The sequence below is a fragment of the Polyodon spathula genome, chromosome 19 (genome assembly GCF_017654505.1).
Source record: "Polyodon spathula isolate WHYD16114869_AA chromosome 19, ASM1765450v1, whole genome shotgun sequence".
Classification (NCBI taxonomy): domain Eukaryota; kingdom Metazoa; phylum Chordata; class Actinopteri; order Acipenseriformes; family Polyodontidae; genus Polyodon; species Polyodon spathula.
Genome location: NC_054552.1, coordinates 33,011,130 through 33,029,607, shown reverse-complemented (window position 1 = coordinate 33,029,607; position 18,478 = coordinate 33,011,130). Strand labels below are relative to the sequence as shown.

Below are 18,478 nucleotides of genomic sequence, written 5' to 3'. Positions count from 1 at the left end.
AAGTGTTTGAATGGAGTGTGTTGTGAACTGGTCCACTGTCAGGCATTGAGATACCTGCATTTAAATGCACAGTATAAATCCTTTATTTTTTTGTCTTTTTTGTTTGATTTTTTAACTGTCCATCCTGTCACTAACATAACATAAAGAATGATATTTGGAGTTTTTTAAAGTGTGGCTGGTGATGTGTTTTCAGCAGGTTCTCCCTGAGATGCTGGCAAGCCTGGGCACTCTGATCAGTGGAGTGAAGGCAGAGACACTGAGAGTCCTGCCCACAGACACACTGGTCACCGCTCTGCCCAACATTACACAGCAGAGGAGCCGGCTGAGTCCTGCGCAGCACACTGCCCTCACAACCAAACTGTGGGTATGTCTGTTACTGCGTTCTGATTCCCTGTAAACAGAGCAATACGCTGCACTGCCGGGACTAGGGTGACTATTGATCTAGATCTTTAAACAGAAACAAATGTAAAAACGATCTTTGTGGGTGACAGAAAACATCTACAGCTTACCATTCCAAAAAGCTTCTTTGCAGTGATTTGAATTTGCACGTTCCTGAAACTAAACAGGGATGTGCGTAGCATTGCGAGTTTGGTCACATTAACACTACAGTGAATGCTCGTCAGTGAAGCTGCCCCAGACGTTATACTGGCATGTACGGTACATACTATTCCATCACTCGCACGCCCTTTTCAGTAACATGCAGCCACAATCCCTTCCACATCCTGTTGAGTGTAAGATTTCAGTGTGAAACTCAAGGAAGTGAGAAATAGGAAACTGGATTTCAATGTTTCCAGCTCTGGGGCTGGGTGGCAGGGTGCCAGGCAGTAATGAGAGACGAGGCTCTGCCAGGATGGGCAGGCATACGGCAGCACCTCGGGACACATTGTGCGAACTTGAGCTGGCTTACTGATTGCAGACTGGGACACGCTGATAAATAAACAGTATCTACCTTCTTATCTATCTGTGTGTCTTTCTGTCTATAAAATCTAACTCTCTGTCTGTGTATCTATATATAGAATCTGTATAGATCAATCTGTCTGTATATCTCTCTGATTATCTATATATCTACTGTCTGTCTGCCTATCTGTCTACCTGTGTGTCTGTCTGTCTGATTATCTATATATCTACTGTCTGTCTGCCTATCTGTCTACCTGTGTGTCTGTCTGTCTGATTATCTATATATCTACTGTCTGTCTGCCTTTCTGTCTACCTGTGTGTCTGTCTGTCTGATTATCTATATATTTACCTGTCTGTCTCTCTGTCTAGCTGTCTGTCTGTCTGTCTGCACTATCTATATGTATACCTGTCTACCTGTCTATCTATCTATCTATCTATCTATCTATCTATCTATCTATCTATCTAGCGGATCACATGTTTCTAAAGTCCCTGTTAGGTCAGTGTGCACAGTATAAAGCACGTAGATCTCTCTGTCTGGTTTGTAATGGTCAGCAATGTCCTGTCCTCCATGTGTTTCAGGGCTCTGACCAAGTTACAAAGTGGCTGGGTGCTCTTGATCCCCTGCTCCCCGAGACTTCTCTCCTGAGTGTGAGGTCACGGCTGACCCCCCTGCTGTCCAACCTCAGCACCGTCAGTCACCGGGCCTGGAACACACAGCAGGTCAGCCACCAAGTGCAGCTCTGCCCTTCCTTTATTCCTTTGTCATTTATAGAGCACCCCTATACTACTATGTTGTATAGTCATATTGTTGTTACCCAAGCGTTCCCCATGCCTATACAGGGAGATGCTTTACTAGGGATTTGTCCATACCTCCCCCATGCTTTCTCTGTGCTTTACTACCCTTTGCTGTGCTGTTATCATGGTACACCACTGTGAACCCTTTATAAAGGGACTCCAGTCTCCGGTGCTGTAGAGCTGCCAGCTCATTGCACAGGTTTGTTACTAATGCATGGCAATGGATTGGGCTAAGCGGCTCAGGTTCCTTCCCTCTCCTCAAACAGCTTCTTATTTAGCTGATGATGGATGTTTTCCGGCCAGTCGGTTGTAGCTCCTCCCCTCAGGGTGCCTGTTCATTCCCATAATTAAATCTTGAATTATTTAGACCAGCACAGGTCAGAAGTGGTAGCAGCGCTCTGTAAGTGCTATAAACGGCCCCAGCGCTGCTTCTGGCTCATTCACTAGTCTCCCATTCACACTCATTAAGTAGCAAGTAATGAAGACTAATCTGTCTGAGCTAAGCAAGCAGCTATGCTAAGTTGGGTGGGAAAGCTGGCTGGATTTCTTTTTGTTTGTATTTTCCACAATTCCGCTAAAAATGATTGCTTCTAAGGCTTGCGCTCTGAAATACACACACATTGCATATTGATTATTTGTGCAAGATAACGTTGAATAAAAATGCTTTCTATTTTTCAGGCAAAACTTCTTTTCAGGGAATCTCTAAAAGCATTCAGCGATATTAGGGAAGATGGGTTCTTGTAAGTAATGTTTACCGTGTTTGAAGTCCCCTGAAATCCACCCCATATCCCCACTGCCATGGCTATTTCTGGGGGTTTATTTCAGATGAATGTGTTTACTATGATGCACAATATTCTTAGGAGGAGCTGGTCCTGATCATGATAGACATGACTGCCTTAGGAGTGGAATAGATTTGTGGTACAACAAAATATTTATATAGCCTATCCAAAACCTCTTCAGTAACACAGAAGATTTTCAAATGAATTTTCTTTGTTTTGCTGTTTTTACAGCCTTATTCACAAAGTTATAGCTTATTCAGTGTTTTTTTAGCATCACATATAGTTTGATAGCAGCATACTCGATGTTTAACCATCAAACCAGACTTTCTTTAAATATCTTATGAGTAATTTATTTGATCACATGGGGTTTTTTTCCGATGGGAATCGCTCAGGAACTCAAGCTTTGCTTTATATTATGATTAGATCCTCTTGATAGAAATGCTGTCACTGTGAAGTCAGTGTGTGCTTTCCACATGCTTGCTGAATGCAATGCTCTCATGCCTCTGGATGTATTTCACAGGTCACTGGGGATGATCTCTCAAGGTGTGGACTGTGAGACCCTGAAGAGACGGTTTCTGAGCCTCTCGTCCTCAGTGATCAGCAGGATCCTACTTTTCCTGCAGGGCTTGCCCGCTCAGCTGCACAGCTCTCTGGTACGGTAATCTCAAAGGGGAACGCTGCTGTAGTTTCTAATGAACTGCAAAAATACAAATGATGATTCACCTCTGGGAATCCAATAGAGAATGAGCTGCCTGATTAGCAGAGCGGGGGGGGGGGGTGATCTGTTTTAGATGAAATGTCCATTAAGATGACAGGGTTTTAGAATATTGTTCTAGTTTAGTGTATGAAGCTCTGGTTGGAATTCTTCCCTATTGTATTGCCCATAAAGAAAACAGTATTTTACAATTTTCAGTGCTTGTTTCAGAAAACCTGGTCTATTTTAAAGAGTCTGCTTTCATTCCAAACACAGAGTATTCTTTGAATCCAGGGCTCTGTGTTTTAATACACGGTCATTCTTTCTACAGAAAAAATGCATCACCAACGAGTCATACAACTTCAGCTTCTCCGCTGGACTGCTGGAGGAAATGGGTGCACAGGTGGCTGTCGAGCTCCCGTGAGTTTCTTGGTGTCCTGTACCCCCACATTGTGTTCAGCCTCCTGCACTCCGACATTGCGTTCAGCCTCCTGCACCCCAACTTTGTGTTCAGCCTCCTGCACCCCAACATTGCGCAGTGTTCTCTGGAAGGCTGATCTGTTTGTCAATGAGTGCAGTGTTCTCTTCAAGGCTGATCTGTTTGTCAATGAGCGTAGTGTTCTCTTGAAGGCTGATCTGTTTATCAGTGAGTGCAGTGTTCTCTTGAAGGCTGAAGGCTGATCTGTTTGTCATTGAGGGCAGTGTTCTCTTGAAGGCTGATCTGTTTGTCAGTGAGGGCAGTGTTCTCTTGAAGGCTGAAGGCTGATCTGTCAATGAGCTCAGTGTTCTCTTGAAGGCTGATCTGTTTGTCAATGAGGGCAGTGTTCTCTTGAAGGCTGAAGGCTGATTTGTCAATGAGGGCAGTGTTCTCTTGAAGGCTGAAGGCTGATCTGTTTGTCAATGAGGGCAGTGTTCTCTTGAAGGCTGATCTGTTTGTCAGTGAGGGCAGTGTTCTCTTGAAGGCTGAAGGCTGATCTGTCAATGAGGGCAGTGTTCTCTTGAAGGCTGAAGGCTGATCTGTCAATGAGCTCAGTGTTCTCTTGAAGGCTGATCTGTTTGTCAATGAGGGCAGTGTTCTCTTGAAGGCTGAAGGCTGATCTGTTTGTCAATGAGGGCAGTGTTCTCTTGAAGGCTGAAGGCTGATTTGTCAGTGAGTGCAGTGTTCTCTTGAAGGCTGAAGGCTGATTTGTCAGTGAGTGCAGTGTTCTCTTGAAGGCTGAAGGCTGATCTGTTTGTCAATGAGGGCAGTGTTCTCTTGAAGGCTGAAGGCTGATTTGTCAATGAGCGCAGTGTTCTCTTGAAGGCTGATCTGTTTGTCAGTGAGTGCAGTGTTCTCTTAAAGGCTGAAGGCTGATTAGTGCTCTATTTTCCTGTATGTCTGCAGGGTCAGCATTATAAAGCGGTTCCCTGTGGACATGATGGAAACCTTTCGGAGGATCATAGTAAATGCTCCGGAATATTTTCTCAGGCTGCCCAGCATAAAGCAAAGTCTTCTGGTGGACAAGGTGGTTCAGAGGCTGGTATGAGATCCCTTATAACTGTAAAATAACTGAAATGTTGCACTTTTCCCATGCTTTTCCCATGGGTATACTATGCATTTATCATACTATGGTTTCCCATGTTTTTTAATATGCTGGTCTTTACAATGCTTACCTTTCACTGGGCTTTTACTATGGGAAACTTGTATAATGGGTATCCTCTTAAATTGCTCTGTGGCCTCCAAAGCTAGTGAAATGTATTATTATATTATGAAAGATAAATAGAAGTATGCATTTTCTATCATCCTTACTGTCTCCATTATCTAAAGGACCAGCACAGCCGCTGTTATTTTCTGTATATGCAGTCCTGGGTACCCCATGAAGCAGTAGGGACACACTGTTTTTATTTCTGATTTGCAGGGGATGTCTGACGGTGTGTTTACCGGGGAGGAATTCGATTCTCTGGGAGCCATGGCAGCATTTGTCATGGATGAGATATTTATCAATATCTCCAGATTTTTTTTCGTGGAGAACATCGACCGCATCAGGAACTACTGTTTTAATAAAAACAAGAAGGACATCTTAGCCATGATGCTGCAAGAGAAAGCAACGTTTGGGTATGAGATAAATAAATAATTCTGTGTATAAGCTATACATGTGAATTAGTACAATAACACAGCTACCATGCCATCACGGACCTATACATGCCTCGTCTGTGCAATACATGCTTCCTTATGCAAGACATGTCATAATGTTTGGCAGCTGGATCTTTGAGCAAACTACTTGTGGAAGCAGCCCTCTTTTGAAAAGCTGTGTTCTACACAATGCAGTTACTGTGGGGGCAGGGTAGTGCTGGAGAGATTACCCTGGATTATTAACTGTGATATGAAGAATAACATTGTTCAATAATGTAACTGGTGTGCTTTTTCTTTAGGCCTGTTTCAAACTGGACATCAGAGACACTTGACCAGGTGGATAGATTTGTTTTCTTTCTGCCCAGTACATCAGTGAAGCAAATAAGTAAGGTAGGTAGTGTAGAAAGAGAGTGAGCTACACTATACGCTCCAATGTATATTGAAAACACCTTGCATTCAAATGCTGCTTATAAAGCCTGTTTGTAAATATTGTCATTAGAAGCCACTGAGGAAGGTTTCATGAGTAACAAACCCTGTGAGGTTAATAAAGACAGGTTTTGAATAGTGCTAGGTGAATGAGCCTCAGTGTGCCTGTCTCTGTGTTTCAGAGTCTCATGACGGTGGAGAGAATGGAGAGGCTGTTCCAGAGCCAGAGACAGTGGGAGAAGAGTGCGTTTGGCGCCATCTGTGAGCAAAACAGGGACATGACTGAACTGGATGGAATGTTTGCAACCCAGCAGTTCATGCTGCAGTATTTCCTGGGAGTGCTGGGAATAGGAGTGCTTCCGAAATTAGGTGAGAGCAGCAGATTGTAATATATGAAATATGAAGAGGTAAAGAATACTGTGCTAGCGCTCGTCACTAGTGATACAGGTTCTCATCTTACAGTACTCTCAGTTTGAACCCATTGCTGGTCTGCATTGTTAGAGAGTTTGTAAATCAAATTTTGTTCCGCATAACCTCATAACATAACAGATTATGCTTGCAATTGAAAAAGTCAATGCAAAAGTATACATAAGATCTCGAAATGGAGAATTAATACTTTTATTAGAAAATGCTGTGTTCCTCCTCAGCTCTGGTCCCAAGCTGCAGCAATGTGCGAGCCACTCTGCCTTCGGCCTGGGCTGTGGACAGTCTGACCAGCATGTCTGCTGACCACTTCAGCAACTGCCTGGAGGCCATCGGACAAGACCCCAACTTCCAGCCTGGAGAGCTCACCCTGCTGATGGGGAAAGTTAAACAGGTGAGACAGTCATTTATATTGGTTTTTGCAATTCCTTACTGGGTTTCTGTGTGAAAGCTTTGCCTGAATTAGTTAAACCCCTGCTGTACAAAACAATTCAGACAGTGTGGCTAAAATCACATCCCTTTTAGGAAGTATTATTGTATATATTTTAATCGTATCAGTCACCTTCAGAAGCACCCATAACGAAATAAGAAAATTAAAAAGCCATCCCCTTTTAGGTGATATTGCTCAACTTTGCTTGATTTTTAATTGCAACGACCTGCAAACTGCCTGCAGTAACAGGTTTAAGTGTTGTTCAGCGCCTATGGGGAGCTTGCAGTTGATACAGAAGCTCTTCTCTCTCTCTCTAGATCTACGGGCCAGCCTCTGCACTGACTCCCACAGTGATCCAACAGCTGGGGAGGATTGCCACGCAGTTCACCAGCGACGAGCTGCAGAAACTCAAATTGAATGACCTGGCAGCTATCACGGCTCTGGGTAGAATCAAAACCTGGACCAGCAGACAGGTGAACCGCAGGCACCCGTAAAAATGCACACTAACTTTCCTCACTGAGCCAACAACCGTGCGGCATTGCTGGCGAGGGGAAGCACTGCGAGATCCAATAGAACCTCCTTATAAAACCACAGCAGCCAAATGTATGTCTTTAACTCGTGACTTTGAAACTGATTTCCGTGTCCATTACTGTTCCTCTCTCTCAGCTCTCAGTTCTGTATGCTGCCGTTCTGAACTCCACGAAACTGACTGGGAGTGACCTGGATGCCAGTACTCTGGTGGCTTTGGGGTATGGAATCTGTGGAATAAAAGCTTCGGAAATACCAGCGATGAATCCGGTGGAATTCAGGTAGGCAGGCACTGGACAAGTTGAGCAGCTGCTGCTGTTACCTGCTTGCTCTAAAAACATTGCGGGATGCCTTTCAGCTAGACAGAAAAATGCCTTGCCTTTTAATAGCAGTTCTCACTGGAAAGCGTTGCTGTACCAATTACACACTCAGGAATGCACAGCCCTTGCCTCGTTGTATTAAATGAGCTGCAGTAATCAGCTGCAGTTAGAACACTGATCTCATCCAGGCTAGAGAACGAATGGCATCCTGACTGAACTGGAGACTGTGAAAACGGGCCACTGAGTGCAGAGCACAGGGGAGGGCTCTCTGCAAAGGAGAGCACATTGCAGCAGTGTGATGTCCAGCCAGCTGTCAATGTTTAACAAGCTTTACACATGACAGGCAGTCTAATATGGAGTCTGCAGCTTCTGTAATGACTTTGAGGGGCTGTGCTTTCCCATACAACAGTATCAGGACATACACAGTATGTTTGTTTATGACCACAGCTCACCTTGGTTGAATTAGCTAGGTGCATGCAATGTTACTGTGTAGAAATATGCATTTGCATTTGATTCAGACTTATAAACCTGGCTGTTTTCTCTTGTGCTCCCTGTCTCCTGTATGCTGATCGCCCCCTCTGCTCTTGCCCTGTAGTAAGTCAGTGCGCTGGGTTGGGATGCTACGGCTGGATTGCACAGAGGAGCAGCTGGGAGCTCTGGCTAAGTTGCTCACACACAGCCTTGCTTTTGGACCAGTCAGCAGCTGGGGGCCTGAAGTGTTCATTGAAATCGGAGGCATCGCAGGTATGAGCCCGTCCTTAGCTGAGCTTTCACTGCAATGCAGAATCGGAATGTGTGAAGTTTTGACACTTAGAAACAGATTCCTAGTCCCTCTGTTTCATTTTGTCTCCAAAGCCGGTCTTGAGGATTTTGTTCTCTCTTCGTTGGCAAAGGAACAAATTGAAGGACTCACACCACTGGCGATTTCAATGATCCCGCCGCAGAAATTCTCTGTAAGTCAAGAAACAGAAGCAGGCTTGTTAAGAGCAGGTGTGCATGTCCCTGTATTGACACAGCGATGGGTACCACCACAATACTGAATTAGCACAAGTATTCAGAGCAAGGGCAAGATGGTGACTGCTTTTTTTCACCTAGGTCGTGTTTAGCCAGGACCACATACGAATGTTCTCCTATGAGCAGGGAACGGCCCTGACGAGCAGTCAGCTGAAATCCCTCAACAGCCTCCAGCAGACTGCCCTGTCCATGGTGTTGACCTCTTGGGAAGACAAACCCGTCGACTTCCGAGGTGAGGATACTCAAACCACTGGCTCTGCCTGGATCTGGACCATGAGAACATTCTGCATGCTTTCAGGAAAGAAACCAGCTGGGTTTATTTCTCTCGTGATAATTTGACATCGGCTGGCTGTGTCCACCAAACTTCCTTTTTGCAAAGTCTGTTTTGATTAATTGCTGTTTATGAGATCTTTCTTGACTGTCTCCGAAGAGTGTTTGGAGTTAACCTTCCTGCTTCTGAGCACTCTGAGCACCATGGAGGGTTCTGGGAATGGATTCCTGTGTGTGAAGGTTGCTGTGTTTTATTTTCACAGGAAGATCTGCTGGTATAGCTCTGCGTCCAATCCCATTTGGAGTCCTGTCCAGCCTGCTGCTTGTGTCGCTGTCCCCACATTGACTACCCAATCAAAAGGACGTCTTCACTGTCTGTCTGATTTGCAGTGCACGCTTTTTGCTAGTTCCACAGACCCTGATTAGCATTAATCATGCACTACCATGCTTAAGGTGACATGAGGAAGTCCAGGATTAGTGCTAATCAGGTTCTGTGAAACCAAAGGATGATGGAGTACTCTTAAAGGGGGTTACAGCTAGTGAAATACTTCCTTAACTCTTACCTGTCGTGCACTTCCAGCGAAGATCGCAGCATGCATGCCTTCATTCAAGGTTCCTCGGTCATTAACGTTGCTTTGGGTCAAAGCATGTCACTGGATTCCCAGCACGTCAGTCATTAGGGGGAAGAAACTGGTTTGTTAATACCAGGCAAGAAGGTCTCATAGAGGCTGGAGAGAATGACATTGTCAAGAGGAAGTGCAAGTCTAACAGACTGTGTGAAAGTACAGTTTTTTTGAACATCTGGTTCTTTCCAAGCTGCACACTTGAGAGCTACAGTACACAGTGAATGGAAGTGTACTAATGGGTATTTATTTCATGAGCTACAACCCCTTTGACAATACTGAGTGTCAGTCTGTTTAAAGTGGGATTATTTTTTGTGATCTTTTTCGTGAACCTGTTCACATCAACTGATCAAGCAGTGGAGTTGTGAAAGAACTCTTCTCTCATATTATAACATTGCTGACCCTTTGATTTGGTAAAAGTTGCGATATACAGTATTGAAAGTATTTTTTTTATTTCAATTTACAAATCACCTCCTAGCACCATAAGGAGTATCAATAAAATTGACAAGTCACAATATCTATTTCATTATTTACATATTTTCTTCTTTGTGTAGTATTGTGCATCTCAGTGGCTACTCTATCTGGCTCAAGAGCCACCTCACCCCCAGCACAGCAGCTTATTATACAGATATATAATAGTCATGTTTTTTTTCTTGTGCTTTCTACTATTTATTTTCTCTCTCTCTCTCTCTCTCTCTCTCTCTCTCTCTCTCTCTCTCTCTCTCTCTATATATATATATATATATATATATATATATAAAAGGCGTGGTGTGTGTGTGCTTTGTGGTTTTGTTTGTGTTGATCTAACTGAAAAATAATGTTATTTATTCATTTAAATGATAATTTGTTGAATTGTTGTGTGTGTGTTTATTAGTTTTTCTTTAGGTAGGTATACATTATATTTGTCATTGACTGGTATTGTGGTACATCATGCTCTGTGTTTTTAAATATAAAACAATTAAAAAAAACATTCCTTAAATAATCTGAATGAGCCTTATTTTATTTTAAAATAAACACCAGAATTCAGCAAAACATATCACCAAATCAAAATACATATGTCACCCCAAAATGTCCCAACATAATCTTACAGCATGTGTCATTCATTTTACACTGAATATGATTTTCTTGTGTAGTGTGTTTGCCACCTGGTGGCTGAATTGTGCAGCTGCAGTTATACAATGGCCTGGCAGCGAGCATGCTTAAATCCATTTATTTTATTTAACTGTGTGCTTACATAGAAACTACCTACATTAATGAGAAAGGACATGCACTATGTTTGGTGAAGATCAGTCCAGGATTTTGCACGAAACATAACTAGCAACAAACAACGTTTTATTATTGCATTTTTTTGGGGTGGAAATATATAAACAAACCTGACCCACTGCAGCTAAGAAAGAAACCACTAAATACAACTGAAATGCAAGACCCGACATCAGTCGCTAAACGGCGTCGTTTAAAATGACTGCATGCGTGTTTGGCACACGCGTGTCCCGTGGAAGTCCCCCAGTATCCCATCATTCCGGGCGCAGGGCAGCCAGCCGGCAGTGGATGGAACAGACACACGGAGCGAAGATGGCGGACGCGGACTCCTGGGGTAAGGAGAAGAGACAGCGTGGTTTGTTTGTTAAAGGTAACGCTTTCCATACACAGCAGTGCCATATTCACGCACGTCCTGACCTCGTGTTCTTTTTTGTTTTTCCACAGACGCTGACAATTTTGACAATTTGGAGCCGGACGTGCCGGTCAAAAAGGGAGTGGTGCTCGACAAATGGGAGGGCGAAGATGAAGAAGAAGATGTGAAGGTATAGACGGGAGCAGAGCGTCGAGAAAGCTCGGGGACTGGCCTGGCTCAGGCCGCAGGGCGGAAGGAGGGCTGCCGGGTCGTGTTAACCTGTTTTAGACAGGGCGGGCTGGAGGGGAAAGTGTATTTTGAGAGCACTTCTGTGGTCTGTTTATTAGACTACAGGCTAGTTGCCGGTTTATTCGCGTACTACAAGAACAGAGTGAAGTGATTTTATAGTAGAAATACCCTCTGAAACCTTACCACATGTTTTAATGATCATGGCCTCAGATAGCCGTCATTTTTTTTATTTTTTTTTCAAATGGGTACTGCTACAGCTGAAACCAGTATAGTGTACTGGGGAGAGGGGACTAGGTGGCAGTACCATCAGTCACATGGTATGTGAGGTAATTACACTCTGCTTGTGAAAGTACCGGTAAAAATAGATGATTTTTAATATAACTAGTAGCTTTGTGTCCCTTTGTAAAACGAAGATATGCGGTGTAATTACTGGGAGGTAATATTACACATTTCAAATCCTGATACGACTTATGAATCGGCATTTTTGAAGCGATAAACTGACAAAATAAGGGCCGTGGTCTAATGTGGAATAGACAAATAATATATTTTGGGCGACTGCAGCTAAAATGAAACATGGCTTATTAGAGACCTCTAGGTAAACGTCACCACCCACGTGGTAAATATGATGTGAGACAGATAACCAGAATTGGCATTTGTACCATCTAGACAGACCCTCACCAACACATGCCCAGGTATCATCTTATTATCAGTCACATCGACGTCATGCATCTCCCACAGATTGAGGAAACACATTAGTAGAAATTGTTCTACTTGATCTGGAACGCCATGTCTCTTCAGTGGTAAGCCTTTGTACTCATGCCAGTAGAGCAGCGTTTCCACTGTTTGTAGGGAGCTAATCGGTCACATTTGCATTATTATAAAATGCACTGTTTAATAGGTGTATACTTTCTGTTAAATGCACTAAGCTAGAATTTACATGTTATGCTTTGTTTCTGGAGTTCCAGAAGCCTCCCTCACAATTGCCTGCTTTAGTGTCCAGCTGTACATTTACTGCAAGCAGGACAGGCCATGGGATTTTAACTAATGCTACAGAAATCGCTAGTGCTTCCTTTGCACTGACTAACATGAAAATAACGGTTCACCATACAGAAAGTGTTTAAAAACTTTGATCAGGTAATGCAGTTGAATTAAAACTTTGGATGCAATTAATCTACCTCTCTGAATTGTCCTGCACGTTAAACAGAGTTTCAGTTTATTGAAGCGTTGTTTTATTTTTAAATGGCACCTGTGCTGCACAAATACATATTGTGCCTTGTAGGCCTAAGTAATATCTTTGAACAGTATAACAGCGAGCGGCTTTAACCAGCACTACTGCAGAACACTGTTTAGTGGTGATGTATCCTGTTGTGGCCTGATTTTGTTGTCCTTAGATTGGCATTGTGTTTCACAGCTGTTTGTGTAATTCAAACACAATGAATAGTTTCATCTAATACCAAGGACCACCGTTCATACAGTAACGACCTAAATAAACTGAATTCATCACCACATTAAGGGCAGGGGTGAACCTCCAGTTCTTGCATGCATGTAGTTGTCAGTACTCATGTGTGTAATATATGGAGGAACAGTAACTGTCAGTGCAATGTCTTCGGTACCAGTGAGCCCAAATCTCCTGGTTCTATCCTCAATCACTGGCACAAGATGAATAACTAGTTTATGCATATACAGTGTTGACAAATCAATACCATGATGCTGCATGCTGTAATCTAACTGTACAATAAACTGTATATACTAGACCACTGTGAACTAAGATTACTCTCTGCTGTTAGTGCCTGTCACTTTGGAGATGCTTACAAAAAAAAAAAAAAAAAAACCTTATCTAGGGACCATTTATAAATGTGTGCTTTTAGCTGGTGAAGATGATGTTCATTTGGACTAACATGAACAAGTTTCAGGTTCCCTTTCTAATTCAGAGGTTAGCAACCGGGATGGTATCACAAGCCTGCTGGTACATGCAATGTTACTAGTGTAACCCAAGTGGTGTTTCACCTTTTTAAAATGCACTGAAATAACTGATTTGTGTTTCCTCTGTAGGATAATTGGGATGATGAGGAAGTGGAGGAAAAGAAGGAAGAGAAAAAAGCAGGTGGGTTAACAGGTAGTGCAATTTGAGAGTACTTTCTATTTTCCTTGATTTGATACAGATGTGTCTCTTACCTGTAAAGCTAGAATGGGAAATGTACATGCATATATCTGCCTGGTGCAATATAAGAAATGATAACCCAAACCATTTATTAAATTCCTTTTGTGTATTCAGATATTCACTACTGTTGTCACCCCCCAACCCCCTCTCCCTTTTTCTTTTTTTTTTTTTACTGGTGTTGCTTATTGACAGAGAAATATTTTGGCATTACAGATCAGCAGTTAATGAGCTTGTAGTAAAAGCAGTACACAAGGTCTGCACTGTTAAGTCTGTTAAAGATCTCTTAAATTTTTTTTTTTTTTTTTTTAAGAGGTCAAAGTTTCAGAAAAGAAAAAATTGAGTGAAAAGATCAAAGAGAAAGAGAAAAAACAAAGGAAAAAGCAAGAGGAACTCAAAAAGAGGGTGAGTCTCATGAAGATGAAGAAATGCCAGACGAGCTTTCTTAAACACTTTCAGGATCTTGGTGCCCTTCCACTGTTGTGAACTCAAGCAACCCACTGTACAAGTGCACTGAAAACATTCACGTGGAGGGGTGGTGGTGTTGATGAAGACTGGGGGCTCCTTTCTGTTTTTTAACCTTTGCTCATATCGCTTGCTTTGAGCTTACTGGATCTCACCCTGCAAACCCTCCTGAAGATACACTTACTTCCCCACTAATGTGTATCCAGTTATCCAGTTTGATGCTAAATCTTGGTGAAGACCTTATTCACCACAAGTTATTAAGAGAACCCAGTACAGGCCAGTGGAAGTGGGTCATGCGTAGGTAATGCTCGGGTGGTTTTTTGTATTTTTTGTTAAGTTACCACTGGATTATTATTTTTTGTGCATTGCTGTTTCTAGTTAGAGGAACCAGAAGCACCAGCAGAAATGACGCCAGAAGAAGAGTTTGAAGAGAAACTACGAGTACGGAAAATGCAGGAAGAGGCAGACCTTAAACTAGCACAAGAAGCATTTGGTAAAGAGTTGTGTGTGTGTGTGTGTGTGTGTGTGTGTGTGCATATATATATATATATATATATATATATATATATATATATGTATATATATGTGTATATATATATATATATATATATAAAACGCATGTTCAATAGTTTCAGTAGTATTGTGTGTTGATTTGTCAGTTTCTGTGTAGTCCGGTAGGAATGATGGCTTTTCTTATTATATACTAATACACTTCCACCAGTAGGTTTATTTTTATTTAGATCCGCCAAATACCAGTCTGTTACGACAAATGCTTAAACTATGATAAAAAAAAGAGAAAAGAAAAAACCATTAGGGGGCACCAAACCATGCTGTGTGTTTGTACTGGGATTGCAGTAAGGAGGTGGTAGAGGGGACCTGTGATTGTAAATGCACATTGAACCTTTTTTTTTTGTGCAGGTGTAAATAATGTAACTGGAATTGATGACATGAATCCTTCTTCTAAAGATGATTTTACGGAATTTGAAAATTTGCTAAAAGAAAAGATCTCTCAGTATGAAAAATCAATACATTATTCAAGCTTCTTGGAGTCGTTGTTTCGGGATCTTTGTACTTCATGTAAGTGTGTTTATTTTTCATGAAAGTCTTTGTTTATTTCTGATGTGTGGCAAATCCTCTAAATCACAGCTAATGGCTATTGTCCAGTTTAAATATCATCACCACAAAGGGAGGGAACTTATATTGGGTGAAATAGACCTGGAGCATAATAGGGGAGGATGTTTAACCTTAGTGCTTGACAGAGATTATTTGTGTTCCACATAACTCAGAGTTTCTGCCACTAGTGAAGTTCCTCATTGAAATTCTTGGTTGAGGTTTTTTTTTTTTTTTTGTCCAACTAGATGCAGTACAGAATAGATGAAAATGGTGCTGCTAGATTAGGTGTACAGAATAGATTTGACAATAGCATTGTTTAAAGGCATGTCTGGTAAATGAAACGCTTGAGAGGGCTGTGAAGTTTAACATCCTTTGATGCAGTGTAATGATGTTCAGATGGGTCTTATTTTAAAATGTTTTTTTTTTTTTTTTCAGCCGTGCATTCTTTAAATTTGAGGAGTAAAATGTGCTCTCCTGTGTTGAAAGCTCAAACCATTCACCCTGTCAGTTTGAGTCCAGCTCAAGACAGTTTACTGTAATTGAAATTCATTGTCTGAAATGCATTGTGCTAATAGGATGTCATAAATCTCCGCTGACTGCAAGTTATACCCATTTAGTGTTTTGGGGAGCGAGTGGACCTTATAAAGATGAAAGGTTTTAATTCTGTGCTAAAATGTTGTGACCGTAAACTATTGGTATTACAGCGCATCAACTAAATCACAAAATAAAAGCTGTGAATTTTAAAATCTGTCTGTTACAGGTCTCCCAGGACAGTTACCAACAACAGCAGCAAACATTTCTGGTTTCGGATTAGACTTCCGTCACACTTGTTCTACTTGAAAATACTCTCCATATTGACAGACAGGTGCTTTAGGTAATCTGCTGGGAACAGCAATGGGAAAGCATTAGAGAGAGAGAAAAGAGAATGGAGAACCAGAATGAGTGTGTAGCAATATTGTTTACAGCACTCTACACTCACTTGTTCTGCCTTTATTTTTTTCTTCAGTGGAAGTTGAAGATTTGAAAAGGATAAACAACTCTTTGACAGTGCTATTTAATGAAAAACAGAAACAAGAAAAGGTAAGGACTTTTTCTGTAGAGATTTTTGTTGAACTTTGACTTTTGCAGTACAGGTTACTTGCATTTGGTGGAGCTCTTGAGCTTTGATACATTTTGTAATGTAAAGCAGCCTTCCGTGTGCATTGAGGGATAAAATCTAACTATTTGATAAGACTGCTACAATACCAAGCTGGGTAGCAGGTTAAAAAAAAAAGAATGGGGGGGAAATGGTTTTACTAGAGTGACACAGAAGGCAAACATCTGGCCCATAATTGAAATCAGAATTTATGAAATTTAAGTTGTACGTTAGTGCTTTCAATTTGCCGTGTGGATAAACCTGTATTGTGCAGATTTGGGATTGTTAAAAATGTTTTTCCTGATTTTAGCAAAATAAAGCCAAAAAGAAGAAGAATAAAGGCGTCATGCCTGGAGGAGGACTGAAGGCAAAACTGAAAGATGACCTGGCAGACTATGGGGGGTTCGAAGGGGGCTATGTGCAAGATTATGAAGATTTCATGTGACAAAGGACCCTCTCTGCAGAGCTTGTCTTCATTCTCCACAGTCCCTTAACGTGCAGCACAGCTTACTCATTTCTTTCCAATGCCATATGGGTATCCTTGTGCGCGCTTTGTCTTTTGAAGGTTATAAAGGCTTCATAAAGAACATGCTCTTAATATGCTTTGTCTTCTGATGATAAAGCACAAACCAGAACCTGATTCAATTCATCCTACAGATCACCACCATAATTCAAGTTTTCAGTTTTGAATGACTACAGTTGTACTGGAGTAAGAACACCTGCAATATTTGGTACATGTTAAGAAAACAAAATATGTATTTTTTAATTATTTTAAAAAATGAATCAACTCAAGAAATACAAGTATTATAGTGTTATGTTCCTGCATCTAAAAAAAAAATAAAAAATCTGATCTATGCAAGTAAAACTAGGTATTTTTAATATAGGTAAACATCAGCCACAATTTACAAAGTGCAGGAATAGGATACTGCATCTTTATAAAATCTAGACCACCACACGTTTATTGATGCCTTTTGGAAATTCTGGTTATAAACACAAATGCCAAAGGGCCTTCAAATGAACAAAAACATGACTGACTGTGTAGATGTTTAGTAAATGCTAAAGAAAATGAGCCATGTGGCCATAGTACTTACATAAAAATGTTACAAACCTAAATTAACTCAGTTAATTTGTAAGTGCATTGGCTAGTATCTACTCAATATTTTTGTGCGTAGAGTTTAGTTGATATTCTGTGTTTATTACTAATGCAAATACAAGGGTTGGCTGTTTTTCTCACATCTAGGATTTCCAAAACTTCACGCAAATTACTCTGAGTATGATGCAATATACTTGAAGGAATATACTTATGACTTCATATGGGCTGTAATTAACAGACTATTGCAGGTGTGCCATTTGTTTCCATAAAAAAAGACTTGCTTAGCAACAGCATTAAATAATTGGACATAAAAATGCAAACAATTCTGACATCTAATGTAATAAAATCACTATTCTAAAGGGATCTGCTGTGTGAACTTATTGGGCTGTGTAAGAACGCATATAATTTGTATGAAATTATTTAAATAAAACAAATCAGCAAGCAATGCTTGTTTCCAGTTATGTTGAAAATTGTAACTCTTCCAACTTGTATTGATTATGATTTTCTTTTAAGTGGAAGTGTAAAGGTAATTTTGGAGTTGGTCCAGTCTACATACATTGTACCTGCAGCCTGGCCATGGACAGTTAAAGACATATATAATATAGGACGTCTGGGTTTTACACATCCCCTTGTTCCTTATCAGCCTGTCTTTTGACGTTTGAAACTGCAAGTAAAACACCCCCCCCCAAATCTGTTAACATTAATGCATTTTTTAGTCACAAACTCAATATGGTTTACTTACGCTACAGTGGTGAGCCAGCAAGGTTTTGCCTGAATGCAAAATGGTAACACACTGTTTTAAAACTCTGATGCGTGTTTGTTTAATTTCAGTGGCTCCCACGATTTCATTAAACACACACTGTGATTATTATCTGCACCGTGTGCCATTTCATGATGTTTTTGCTTTAAAAGGTTAAGAAAAAATCTTCATAAGCTTGCTGTGTAATTGTTAGCAGGACTGTCACATTGTAGAATCCCAGAGTTTTCTTGTTATGTGCTAATATGCGTGTTGATGCATGATCCAGGTGTCAAACATGCTTTCTGAAACGTCCAAAAGCTGACCACCTCTACACTACATAGCAAGCAATCATGTTGAAGTTATCAGTCCAAATAAAGTATTTCTTTTAGATTACTTTTTTTTTTTTGTTTTTTTTTTTTTGTTTGATAGGGTAGTATAAACGATGTAATGTAGTTTAGTTGCAATTGTTTATAACTAAGCTACATTACATTAAATGTTCCATCAGTAAGAAAAACATCTAGTCTTATTATACTGACATGGTGAAGTGTCCTTGCAAAGAATATTTCTTAGGAAGGAATAAATGCATGTACAGACAGTGTAAT

General features: G+C 41.1%; 3 protein-coding genes and 1 non-coding gene across 5 annotated transcripts; all 4 read left to right on the top strand.

Moving 5' to 3' along the window:
* Nucleotides 1-5,066: 5,066 nt before the first annotated feature.
* On the top strand, nucleotides 5,067-7,370 carry LOC121294561 (stereocilin-like). The gene is made up of 6 exons (XM_041218348.1): nucleotides 5,067-5,260; nucleotides 5,578-5,668; nucleotides 5,887-6,073; nucleotides 6,352-6,521; nucleotides 6,875-7,030; nucleotides 7,224-7,370. Exons 1-6 carry the CDS (start codon nucleotides 5,067-5,069, stop codon nucleotides 7,368-7,370), a joined length of 945 nt encoding a protein of 314 aa, XP_041074282.1.
* A 634-nt stretch (nucleotides 7,371-8,004) lies between these two features.
* Nucleotides 8,005-9,990, top strand: LOC121295122 (stereocilin-like). Its single transcript, XM_041219535.1, has 4 exons — nucleotides 8,005-8,149; nucleotides 8,261-8,358; nucleotides 8,501-8,651; nucleotides 8,953-9,990. Exons 1-4 carry the CDS (start codon nucleotides 8,023-8,025, stop codon nucleotides 9,033-9,035), a joined length of 459 nt encoding a protein of 152 aa, XP_041075469.1. The 5' UTR covers nucleotides 8,005-8,022; the 3' UTR covers nucleotides 9,036-9,990.
* Nucleotides 9,991-10,576: 586 nt separating this feature from the next.
* On the top strand, nucleotides 10,577-17,496 carry LOC121294642 (eukaryotic translation initiation factor 3 subunit J-A-like). Of its 2 annotated transcripts, none has more exons than XM_041218563.1 (8): nucleotides 10,577-10,906; nucleotides 11,017-11,114; nucleotides 13,226-13,289; nucleotides 13,645-13,736; nucleotides 14,175-14,289; nucleotides 14,715-14,873; nucleotides 15,916-15,989; nucleotides 16,355-17,496. In XM_041218563.1, the coding sequence occupies exons 1-8, from the start codon at nucleotides 10,771-10,773 to the stop codon at nucleotides 16,487-16,489; spliced, it is 873 nt and encodes a 290-aa protein (XP_041074497.1). In that variant the 5' UTR covers nucleotides 10,577-10,770; the 3' UTR covers nucleotides 16,490-17,496. The 2 variants fall into 2 exon arrangements, with proteins under 2 accessions (XP_041074497.1, XP_041074498.1); XM_041218564.1 differs by having other exon boundaries at nucleotides 10,578-10,906; nucleotides 13,226-13,277.
* LOC121295147 lies at nucleotides 12,699-12,833 on the top strand. The gene has a single exon (XR_005946867.1). It is a non-coding gene; the product is annotated as a small nucleolar RNA SNORA57 (small nucleolar RNA).
* Nucleotides 17,497-18,478: the final 982 nt, after the last annotated feature.